Raw genomic sequence first — 12097 nt, 5'->3', positions numbered from 1 at the left:
CGGGGAAGCCCCAAATGGGCTTTAAACTTCAGCTAAGAGGAGGGGAATTCCTCCCTCCCAGCTGAAGCCTGCCTGCCTGCCTTTCTTTTCCTTCCCTCCTTCCTTCCTTCCTTCCTTCCTTCCTTCCTTCCTTCCTTCCTTCCTTCCTTCCTTCCTTGTCTTCCCTCCTTTCTTTCCCTTCCTTTCTCTTTCTTTCTCCCAGGGGGAGGGGGTGGCCATGCCATGCACGATGATGTCACTTCCCAGAAGTGCGCGCTTGCCGGGAGTGCGCGCTTGCAGAGGCACCACCCCCTGCCAGGAGTTGCCCCGGGTGAGAGTTCCTCCACCTCTTTCCCTAGAAAAAAAGCCCTGTTTAATTTCATGAGGTTTCCCGTGAAAGGCAACATGAATGAAATAAAAAAGAGACGAGAATGTTCAAGGAAGCCCAGTTGTTGCAAAGAAGGGGAAAATGTACTGACCCAGGGATTTGGGTGTCAGGAGACAGACTTGTAGGTGGGCATTCCCCTCAGTTAGGGCCGGGGGCCTGTTTTCCCAGTGGGATCATTTGAATACATAGCATTACCTTGTACTGATTCATTCACTATTGGTCCATATCCCAGTATTTTCTCCTCTGACCTGAATCTATTCCCATGGGCTTGTGGGGGGAGGGGAGGTTGCACATAGGCCTGCCTTAGAATGAATTGAATCTCTGGTTCATCAAGGCCAGTAATGTCTTCTCTGACTGCTGTGGTTCTCCAGGGCCTCAGGCAGAGATCACCTGCGACTGGATTCTGGTGCACAGAAGTCCTGGAGTCTGATCCTGGGCTTTTTTCCTGCATGCAAACCAATGCTTTGTCACTGAGCCATAGCCTTTCATTCTTTGATCTTTTCCAGCCCTCTGCTAGCTGATCACAGAACCATAGGGTTTGAAGGTACCTCCAGGGTCATCTAGTCCAACCCCCTGCACAGTGCAGGAAATTCACAACTACCTCCCCCCACACCCCCAGTGACCCCTGCTCCATGCCCGGAAGAGGGACTGAATTTTGGGACTGCCAGGGACTGAATTTAGAGACCTTTTGCAAGCCAGGCATGTGCTCTATAACTGAGCTCTGGCCTGTCCCCCTGGCCAATCAGCAGACCAGCCTTGGGATAGCAGAAACACCTGGGCCAAATCTAGCAATTAATAGCCTTGCAAGGCTTCCCAATGACCAGCCTTCTGCTGCCAGAACTCTAGCACGCGTAGTCTTGCAGGAGTCTGCTTGTGGCATTCATCAGATTCTTTGGGATATGAAGAACGTTTTCCTTACCTTTTCCCCCTCTCCAGATACCGGGCAATACCTGAGCTCTGGGGAAGGGATATTTCGGAGACCCTCAGAAGGGCAATCCCTGATTAGTTATTTGTCGGAGCAAGATTTCGGCAGCTGTGCAGACTTGGAAAAGGTAAGCATGGGGAGAGGTGGAACTTAGGGGTGCATTCACACTGGCTGTTTACTTGTGGTTAAACTGCAGTGAACGAGTGACGAAGATTCACAAAATACCTCTGGCTTCCCGATGGTTTGTCCTTAATGCTGTTGTGACTGTACTGCTGCTGTTCTGGAATACTTTCATCTTAAAGCAAGGTTGCGTATGTTATTTATTTATTTATTTGCATTATTTATAGCCCTCCTTGAGGGCTTGAGACTCAAGGAAGGTTACAAAATAGAAAAACAAGTCAGTTGGGCAGCATAAGACATTCAAGAAACAATGCGTGCAAAAGTAGAAAGCGTGCAAAAGTAGAAAGCGTGCAAAAGTAGAAAGCGTGCAAAAGTAGAAAGCAAAAAGACAAGAAAACAGTATAAGATCGCACATACCCTAAACAACGCAGAGAGCAGATTACAAAAGTAGGAGGTAATGTAGTAAAAGCAAGATAATGGTACAATAACCAGTGCTATAGACTACAATCCTATTCCCTTATAAGAGCACCCCCCTGTAATAAACCCCATTTCCTTTATAAAAATCCCCGTTGTAATAAACCCCATTTCCTTTATAAAAATGTCACCCTTCCTTCCTGCCCAGTGTTTTAGTTGTTATTTTTATGTATTTGTATGTATGTTGTAGTGCTGGGCTTAATTATTTGAATGATTTGTTTTTAATGGTTTTTAAGATGTGATTTTATTATATATGTTTTAATTTGTTAGCTGCCTTGGTGGAGGAGAGGAAGGCAGGATATACATTTTGTAGATAAATAACCCTGAACATTTCAGTTGTACACATTTGGCAGAGTGATACAAATGTTGGGAGCCTTCCTGACTTTGGTTGTTGTGGGTTTTCCGGGCTGTATTGCCGTAGTCTTGGCATTGGTTGCGTATGTTATTTATTTATACAATGCCAAGACCACGGCAATACAGCCCGGAAAACCCACAACAACCATCGTTCTCCGGCCGTGAAAGCCGTCGACAATACATCTTCCTGACTTTCTCAGGCAGGCCAGTCCACAAGGCCAGAGTGCTCAGGGGGCATGAAGCCGCTGACCTGACTGCCAGATGGCACCTTCAGAAAGCTTTGCTCAGATGAGTGAAGCAGTCATGGGGGGAACATAGAAGGAGAGGCAGTCTGGTAGACATGGGTCCAAACAGGGCTTTTTTTCTGGGAAAAGAGGTGGTGGAACTCAGTGGTGGAACTCAGGACCCCACAATGACATCACTTTGGGTCAGCTGGAACAAGGGGGTAGTTTTTTAAAGTTTAAAGCACCCTCGGTGAAAATGGTCACATGGCTGGTGGCCCCGCCCCCTGATCTCCAGACAGAGGGGAGTTGAGATTGCCCTCTGCACAGTGCCGTGGAGGGCAATCTCAACTCCCCTCTGTCTGGAGATCAGGGGGCGGGGCCACCGGCCACGTGACCATTTTCGAGAGGTGCCGGAACTCTGTTCCACCACGTTCCAGCTGAAGAAAAGCTCTGGGTCCAAAGCCATGAAAGAGTTTCAGTATCTTGAACTGAACCTGGTGACTGGTGTCCAATGGAGTGACTGCAGAATGTATGTAATGTGCATATTCTGCCTAGCAACCAAGCTGCAGCATTCTATACCAGTGAGAATTTCTGGGTTGACTTCTAAGGTAGACCTATGTAGAGCGCATTACAGTAGTGTCGCCTCTCGGTTACTGTGGCATGGATCTGTGCGGCCAGATGGATGTTTTAGATGCGGACTGGATTTTAACTCAGTTTTAAGTGATGTTTAAACTTTGTTTTTAATGGTCATTTTTTATTGATTTGTGTTTATATTGTAAGCCACCTTGTGTATCTATGGAGGAAAGGCGGCTAATAAATACCTTAAATAAACAGAGAGCAATCTTCTGGGCTAAATAAAGATGAAAGAATTTTTTGCAAGTGTATTAACTTGCTTCACTGGGTCCATTATAGCCCCTTTTATTTTATTTGTTTGTTTGTTTTCAATTTTTATTTTACGCCCTCCCCACACAGGCAGGCTCAGGGCGGATTTTATTATATATGTTCATAACTGAGATTAAAAGGACACGAGGCGAAACAGTGAATCTGGTTACATAGTATGTGTCCCAGTTACCTGGGAGAAAGGCAGGCATATAAATGTTTTATATAAATGTACTGCAGTAGTCTGAGCGGAGACGAGTGTGACTGTTTCTAGAAACATAGAGCTACAAGGTACCCAAAGGGTCATCTAGTCCAGCCTTCTGCATAATGCAGGAAATTCACAGCAGTCTCTCCCCCCGCCATCTCCTCCAGTGACCCATGCGCTATGCCCAGAGGAAGGCAAAAACCCTCCAGGATACCCGGCCAGTATGACCTGGAAGAAAATTCCTCCCTGACCCCAAAGTGGCAATCAGCATTATCCTGGGGAAGGAGAAAAGGACCACGAGGGCGTGAAGGGATGAGCCAGCGCTAGCAGCTCTCCTGACTTACCTTCATCGCTCAACCAAAGACCCAATCTGCATACATTCATATTGAGTCAGAGAATTATCATAGCATTGACATAGAATCATCTGTAGCATTGATTGCAAAACAATAAAGATAAAAAACAAGGGCTGTCTCAATGTTTTGCCCACGATCATGCAATAGCAGACAGTTTGGGGAGGGAAAATGCAGCTTGGTAAGGATGCTGACTCTTGTACAGGATACCAGATTCTGCAGATGGGTGGAAAACTCGCAGGGGCGCAGGTCTTTTGTTGAGTGATGAAGTTAAGTCAGGGGAGCTGCTGCTGCTCCCCGTTTGTCCTTTGTCAGAACTCCTCTCCTGTTTCTTTGCAAAACTCATGATTGCCGCCGGGACCAAATAGTTCTCCCTGGTCCTGAGTGATATTAAATGTCTTCACTTTCCCCTTCGCCCAGGAAAACGCTCACTTCAGCATCTCGGAGTCGCTCATTGCCGCCATTGAGCTGATGAAATGCAACATGATGAACCGGCAGCTGGAAGAAGAGGAGGAGGACAGCGACAAGGAGATCCAGGAGCTCAAGCAGAAGATTCGCATCCGGAGGCAGCAGATCAGGACTCGCCAGCTCCACCCTCCTTACCAGGATATCAGCTCTGACAGTGAGGACTTCTTTCCAGCGCAGACTAGAGCAGAGTGCACAACTTCTGTGTCCCTTAAACTATTGCTGTGTACCAAAACAATTGCGATGCTGCATCTTTGGCATCAAGACAGTGAGCCACCCAGGGTTGCTCCATGTTTAGGAGTATGTGTATACTGGCAAGAAAACCCGTTGTGAGAAAAAATACAACAGGCTCTAGAAACCTGGGGCTGGAGAGGGCTGTAAGAAGGGGGGGGCATGGGACGGCTGGCAGGCAGGAGGGCATGAAAGGGCTGGCAGGCAGAGGGGGCATGGGAGGGCTGGCAGGCAGAGGGGGCATGGAAGGGCTGGCAGGCAGAGGGAGCACGGCTGGGCTTGGGAGGGCTTCCAGGCAGGAGGACTAGGGAAGACTGACAGGAGGGCTCACCTTCCTTCCCCTTTCCGTGGCTCAAACTGGGCTTCGGAGGGTGGAGGACAGCTCGCCTTCCCTCTCCGTCCCCAGCTCGAGCGAGGCTTGGGAGGATTGGCAGGTAGTGGGGGCAAGGGGTGGTCTAGGGAGAGCTCAGAGGCAGGAGGGGTCTGGAGAGGATTGGCAGGTGGAGAGGCAAGGGTGGGGTCTGGCGAGGGCTGAGACACAGGGGGCGACACACCTGTAGCCCTGTGAGCCCCGCCGAGAACGACGTGGCCGGCTCTGGCGGGGCTCCGAGGGCAGCGGCAGCGGCAGCAGGCACTTCACCTCTGCCCCGTTGCCCTGGCTCCACCACGGCTTGCAGCCGCATCGCTCTTCCTGCACCGCCTTCCTCCTACAGCTGGGCTACATAGCCCGGCGGCAGAGGGCCGGGCAGACTCGCCTGACCCTCCTCCACCGGAAGCGGTGTTCCACGGCACCCTTTTATCCTGGTACGCCCACACAGGCGCACCAGAATAAAAGTGCGTCATCTGAAAGACGCTAAGACAATTATGTAGTAGGATGTGTGGCGGGTGAAGCCAACTACAGGTAGGTTGTCATCTCCTGACATGCTCCTAGTGACTTGCCAGGGTGTTGTTGCTCCCCTCTTGCATTTGCTGTCCGGATACAAGAGCGTCCTATGCCTGTATTCTCTCCCTTCTGTATTTTCTAGAAATCTTTAGCAAGTGTAGAGGCAGGAGGATATGGAGAGCCCTGCAAATAAACCAGTGAGAGAGGAAACCGAGATAAGCTGGCACTTTCTTACGTTGCATGCATGTCCCATTCTCCCACTCCCCTCACTATCCCTGAAATAGAAATTCTGGAGAATCTGGTTCAAGAGAGACGTGGCTTGGCAAGTGGGCAACAGGTTTACAACTCACATGCAACAGGCTTTGGCCAGTGACCTGCATCTCGGCCCAGCCTGTGGAGACTGTAAGTGATAACAGTTCATAGAAATGGGCGAACAGTTATCTGGATGGGGTCATATTAACCAAGAGCACATATAAGCCCAGAGAGATCGAATCCTTCTTAGCTTACGTTCTCAAGAGCCGCTTATGGCTCTGTTTTTACTTCTAGACCTGAGTATTGAAACATCTCAAGAACGGAGAGGGGAACTGCTTGCTAAAGTACACATCCTGAAAAGTTCTCGAAGCAAAATACCTCTCAAAGGTATAGCTAGATCCTTTTCACACATCTTTAAAGTCCGTATGTTTTTTTCTGGCTTACTCATTCACAAGGTTTTTCTCCTGCCTTCACACCTTGTTGCTGATTTCTAGAAAGTGCAGAAGGGATAGAATACTGGGGTGGGGCACACTTGAAAGAAAGAGATGAGCGACTCAAGAGCCCATCGTTATTCAAAGGCTCCTTCTCGTACTTTCAGTTGTTTCAGATTTAGATTAATCTCTTATAATCCTGTTGGAAGGTGAACTAAATTGATGGCTTGCTTTGGGACAACGGATCTTGAACTGTGCTCCAAGAGGAGAAATCAGACCGTTCTGAAAGCATGATCCATTGGTATGAAGGACTGAAAACTCTGCGGATGTGTAAAAAAAATTATCTTAGAGAATGTTCGTGGCTGTGCGGTACAGCCTTCTTCATTCTAGCCCTGTCCTCCCAGGTTTTAGGGCAACGGACAGTGGGTCCCAGTTCAGCTCCCGAGGCTCAACACGCCTGTCCGACTCAGGCTCTGCAGAAGAGGTGGACGAGTATGAGCTGAAAGGTAAGCTCGGAGAGCTGGAAAGTTCCGTGTGTGCTCCAGTCGGATTACTGGCCTGTCCACCCAAGAGGTGCCTAACCTGGTTCCAAGCAGAGAAAGACCTTTCCTAGCACCTTCTACCTGAGGGCCTTCTGACTGGAGGTGCCAGGGTTGACGATGTGTGCCATCACGGCTCTGTGGCCCTTCCTTGACAGGGCTCAGTGACCAGAGAGTGAACATCTGTGCAGTCTGTGCAGTCTGCTGCTAAAAACGACAGCGGTTTGATCCAAAGACAGGAGAACGAGAAGGTGCCCTAGAAGGGGCATCTGCCTAGGATGGGAGGTTTTTTGCAGTATTTGCAAAAATCACTTAAATGCCTGGTGGCGTTGAAGCTTCTGTTAGGTATCGGTTCTCTCAATAAGGATAACCTGTCAGATTGAAAAGCTGGAGTCACAGCCAGGTGTGTGTGTGATGATTTCTTCCCCGTGTGAATTGGGCTGTCTGAAATAAAGCAAAACTGCCTTCTGAAAAGAAGGGTGGGATATCTGGGGATACTTTTCCCCGGATTGAACAGAAATGAGTAGGTACTGTAGAGAGACTGGCCACCACAGGACAGTTGCCTGATGCCTATAGACAAGAAGTAGATCAGTTGGTGTTCCCTGATCCCTTTTGAAAGCTTTTGGGTCAGGTTTTTTCCATGGTTTGAGCAGCTAGGAGACCTGCTCTGGTTGTCTATAGACCATCTCTTATTTTCTCTCCCATTCCCTTGACCGGACCTCATGAACACACACATGAACCAAAGAGAACAGCATAGTAGCAGCACGTCTGTGAGTGTTCCTGCTGTAGGGTTTGGGAGTGTATCACAAGGACTTTAGAACTCCCCTGCGCAGGGGATTCTGTGCCTGTTTTGTAAAAACGCTGGCTCATTTTCACGAAAGTTTTAAAATGTGCATGTTTCATGCCTCTTCCATGTCTTGTCTACCCATCCCTGCTTCCTTTTTTTCATGTTTGGGAGGTTCTATTGTAGGTCTGTTAAGCTAAAATTTTAGGGAAATGTAAAAAAAACTGGCCTGTCTACTTTAGGCATCCCATCCCTTAAGATAATTGTTTTGAAACTTTCAGCATCTGTTTTAAATAAATAGAATGTATAAAAAAGATAGTAGGTGGAATAGTATTCAAGGGGTTACAAAACTCTGAAGGGGAAGTTGCAGGAACGCAAGGCTGTGCTTAGGACATGGTATACTGAGGAGGGGGGTTAGGGAATCAAAAACTCTAAATTGAGAGGTCTTGTGAACCTTGTTTCCATACTGTTTTCCGAGGAATCTTGGGATTCTTCAGAAGCTTATTAGGATACCTCAATGAGAAATTTGTAACGGAGGTTGAAGGTGAACTTGTCCACAATGGGCAGCAAGATGGGGGGTGTTGATAGCGGCCCGATGCCCTCGCTCGGAACGTGCAGCATTATGACTTGGCCCGTGTGAACAGTGTGTACCTTCATGAACAGGTTCTGGAATCTCCAGCAGATTGCGGGGTGTGTGTGTGTGTGTTCCTCAAGGTCGAAAGCCACTGTCCTGATTGGGAAGGCCCGTTGCGTTCGGGACTGTCTCTGCTCACCTTTGTTGTGCTTTCATCCCCTCCTCCCGTCCTTTCTGCTGACATGCAATATTTTGTCATCACCATATCATGCAGATGGTAACGATGGATCTAACCTGATTCAAATGTCCAAGAACGGCCTGTCAGTCTCAATGGCTTCCTTGTTTTCAGGTAGTAACCTCACTCCTGAGCGTATATATGTGCGTGTCGGTCAGTCTGTACATCATTTGGTTAGAGCCCGCTTGAGATAGCCCCACCTGTTAGCTAAGTGTTTCCCTGTAGTGTTCGCATTTCTGAATCCCCCTGCTTGCTTTTCCTTTAATCATTGCAACTACAAACAACACCACAGGGTTAGAAGCTGAAATGATTTTATGGTGAGTTATAGCCAGGGCTTTTTTTCTGGGAAAAGAGGTGGTGGAACTCAGGACCGCACAATGATGTCACTTTGGGTCAGCTGGAACAAGGTGGGATTTTTTTAAAGTTTAAATCGCCCTCGGCGAAAATGGTCACATGGCCGGTGGCCCCACCCCCTGATCTTTAGACAGAGGGGAGTTTAGATTGCCCTCCGTGCCATGCGCGGAGGCAATCTAAACTCTCCTCTGTCAGGAGATCAGGGGGCGGGGGCCACCAGCCATGTGACCATTTTCAAGAGGTGCCAGAACTCCCATACCACCCCGTTCCAGCTGAAAAAAAGCCCTGGCTACAGCAATACTGCAAATGCATGACTGTTTCATGTTGGGAAGGTACACAGAATGATAGAGATTCCTTTGGGATAATCATGACGTTCTTTGGCAGGGGTGCAATGCGAAGCAAAAACTGCTGCCTCCCGTGGTATCTGAAATTTGATTGCTTTCCAACTGTGGATAATAATGTAAATGAAACCTGCTCCTTAGTCCGCAATTCTGTTTCCCGCAGTATCTAGTTAGAGGGGTAAAAAGCTTATAAGCAGGATTCTATGACGTAATAGTCATGCCTTGAAGTTGGTATTTGTTTATTTGTTCGATTTATGATCCGCTCTCTCCCCGCATGCAGGCTCAGTGCGGATCACATCCAGATTAAAAAACAATACAACAAATAACAATGCAAATTTAGAACAGTTAAAACTGACAGCAAAAAATTCATAACATACAGTGCATCGCACCATCCTGCATAATCATTGGGCCCATGGTGGCAGATGACAAATAGCAAATAAATAGAAGCCAGGAGGGGGACTCCTTCCCCACAGTAGGAGGCCGAAGAGGAGGCCCGCCTGCCTCAACCAACGAAAGCCTGGTGGAACATCTCTGTCTTGCAGTCCCAGCGGAATGATAATAAACCCCGCTGAGCCCAAGTTGTCTCAGACAAAGAGTTCCACCAGGTTGGGGCCAGGGCTGAAAAGGCCTGGGCCCTGATTGAGGCAAGACAGGCCTCCTTGGGGCTGGGGACCACCAGTGGGTGTTTCCCTGCTGAGCAGAGTGCCCTCTGGGGAATATAGGGTGAGAGACAGTCCTGTAGGTATGCTGGTCCCAGGCCACTAAGGGCTTTAAAGGTCAGAACTAGAACCTTGAACCTGATCCAGAATTCCACTGGAAGCCACTGCAGCTGGCGCAGAACAGGTGTCACGTGTCCGGAACGGAGTCCTGGTCAAAATCAAAAACTTTGCTTCGCTTGTGTCACTTTCCCTGGATAGGTGGGAAGAAAAATGCCTACATCTCTCTTGTGTAAGCTTAATGAAAATATCTGTTTGACCGTGTGCACAAAAGCCTGGAAGCTGCTTCATATGTGTATCAGCCCTGCTTTGCTGAACAGAAGGCTTTCCCCAAATCAACCTTTGATTGAATGCCCCTCTGTACAGAAATCATGCATAGAAAAAACGAGATGTCATGGAAGAGGCTGGCCTTGGAAACCTTCACCATGACATCTAGCTTTCTGCATGCAGGGATTTTGTTTCCTTTCTTGGAGCATGGAAGAACATTCAGTATGTGAGCCAGATATTCCTGCTAGATGTCAGTTGATACTACAGTAGTACAAGATCACCCAAGATGAGTGTTTAGCTTGCTAGGCAAACTAGCCAAAATGTTAGGTAGCAATAGGTGCTCTTACCTGCTGTGCAGGTGCTCCAATTGGGCTGTAATGTTTCCTTATGGTGGAGGAGAGGCAAAGTCTCAGCAGGCTCAGAGCTAAGCTACAAGAAACGAATTACACAAGGAGGAGCATGTGAAGGGAGTCACAATGTTAGCCGGGAAGCTGAGTTTTAAAAGAGACTGGAAGGCTTTTTCAGTTTCCCCCTCTCTACAGAGCCAGGGAGATCCCTGCTCAGAGGGTTTGTTAATTTCCTCTTTGCCTCCCAGAAGGCTCTGTCAGCTTCACTTCCCCTTCTAGGAGGAGAAGAAGAAATAAACCCTCTGAGAAGCCATCTTTGCTGCCTCTGTAGAGAGGGGAAATTAACAAAGCATTCCGATCTCTTTTAAAACTCAGCTTCCCGGCTAACATTGTGACTCCTTTCACGTGCTCCTCCTCGTGTAATTCGTCTCTTGTAGCTTGGCTCTCAGTGACCCTTGGGTACGTCTCTTCCTGGAGGTTTTGCACATTCAGTGTCATTTTAATTGGGTTCATCTCTGCCAGCGACATTCCTTTAAGTTATTGCCTTGTGGCTAAAATAGAGTCGCCTTCTGTAATCTGCCTTGTTGCCACCCTGTGGGTTGTGGGAGGCTGGTGGGAAGGTAGCCATCTTCAGGTATGCACAAAGTGAAGATGGTCATTTATTTGGTGGCTTCCATCTACTTTCCATTCCTGATTGTGGTTTGACACCACCCCCACCCCTGCAGAGAGTAAGGGCTTGCAGAAGGAAGATTTTCACGATTGTAGGATCAACTTAAACTGCAGAGAAGGATGACTTTATCTTACAACACAGTCGTGAAAGGCAGGGTTGGTGTATGTGCAGTCCTTGCAACCATAAGGAGAACTCCTGTTACATTCACTAGGAATTCCTAACTCCTCTTTGCCGTAAAACAAGACTTCCTGGCAAGCTGTAGCCCTGAGTTGAAATACTGAATGTGGCCTAGCCCCGATAAAGCATTTAGTTACTCGGCACCTATACTAACACCTTGCCTAACTTGTGTTTCCGTGTGTGTTTTTTCAGGTGATTAACAATGAGTTAACTAGTCCCCTGTGAAGACTGTAAGCTTCTTGTCCTTAACACCAGTCTAATACCACTTGCTTCCTGTGATCCTAGGTCTCTTAGCTGACTTACCCCTGGTAGCAGTAGATGATGGTCCAGGTCATGGGGAGCAACATGGCTAGTGAAATTAACGTGCTAAGTCAGACCCATGGTCCATTGAGTTCAGTTGCCTGTCCTTGTGAATTTTTGGCAATGGCAGGCAACATCCCATATTGCTAGTCTACAGTCAGGCGCTCTCGTCTTAGAAACAGAAGTTGCTGTTCCGGCCATCACAGTTAGCAATTTTCCATTCTTCAACTTTCCGTGTAGCTCTTTTTAAAATGCCGTTTTTTAAAAAGCCAAAATCCTGTCCAAATGTATGATCCCAAGAGAAGTTGTGTGTGTCTTAAAGTAGTGACAACCAATTTCTTCAGCCTTATAGGCCAGACTGTCCTCGATCTAAGATGCTTGGGGCCTCGAGTGCCTCCCTCCCCCAGCTTGGCCAGGAAAGTGCACCCCCCCCTTTCTCCCAGAGTGAAGAAATTTCTGGTTCACCCTGCACCATTGGGAAGTGGCTGCTTGTGTCCTGAGAGGAGGGTACCCTGCTAGTGAATTAGAGGATTCGTGCACTTCTTTTGGTCTCCTTACGGATCTGTGCTGTCCCTGCCAAAACCACATGGAACTACATCTTAGCTGGGCGGCACCATCCTGGCCAAGAAATCA

General features: G+C 48.0%; 2 protein-coding genes across 5 annotated transcripts in view; one reads left to right on the top strand and one right to left on the bottom strand.

Moving 5' to 3' along the window:
- RPL35A (ribosomal protein L35a) overlaps window positions 1–12097 on the bottom strand; it is a 290620-nt gene that overhangs the window by 222970 nt on the left and 55553 nt on the right. The window lies entirely within an intron of this gene.
- RUBCN (rubicon autophagy regulator) overlaps window positions 1–12097 on the top strand; it is an 87152-nt gene that overhangs the window by 52861 nt on the left and 22194 nt on the right. For 3 of the 4 annotated variants that reach the window (XM_054982063.1, XM_054982062.1, XM_054982061.1), the window contains exons 9-12: window positions 1304–1419; window positions 4319–4520; window positions 6565–6666; window positions 8332–8406. In XM_054982063.1, the coding sequence (XP_054838038.1) occupies window positions 1304–1419; window positions 4319–4520; window positions 6565–6666; window positions 8332–8406 (495 nt within the window). The remainder of the gene's footprint in view (window positions 1–1303; window positions 1420–4318; window positions 4521–6564; window positions 6667–8331; window positions 8407–12097) is intronic. The other variant, XM_054982064.1, reaches the window with a different exon arrangement.

Source organism: Eublepharis macularius, chromosome 6 (genome assembly GCF_028583425.1).
Source record: "Eublepharis macularius isolate TG4126 chromosome 6, MPM_Emac_v1.0, whole genome shotgun sequence".
In the NCBI taxonomy this organism is placed as follows: Eukaryota; Metazoa; Chordata; class Lepidosauria; order Squamata; family Eublepharidae; genus Eublepharis; species Eublepharis macularius.
This window is presented reverse-complemented; position numbering and strand designations above follow the sequence as displayed.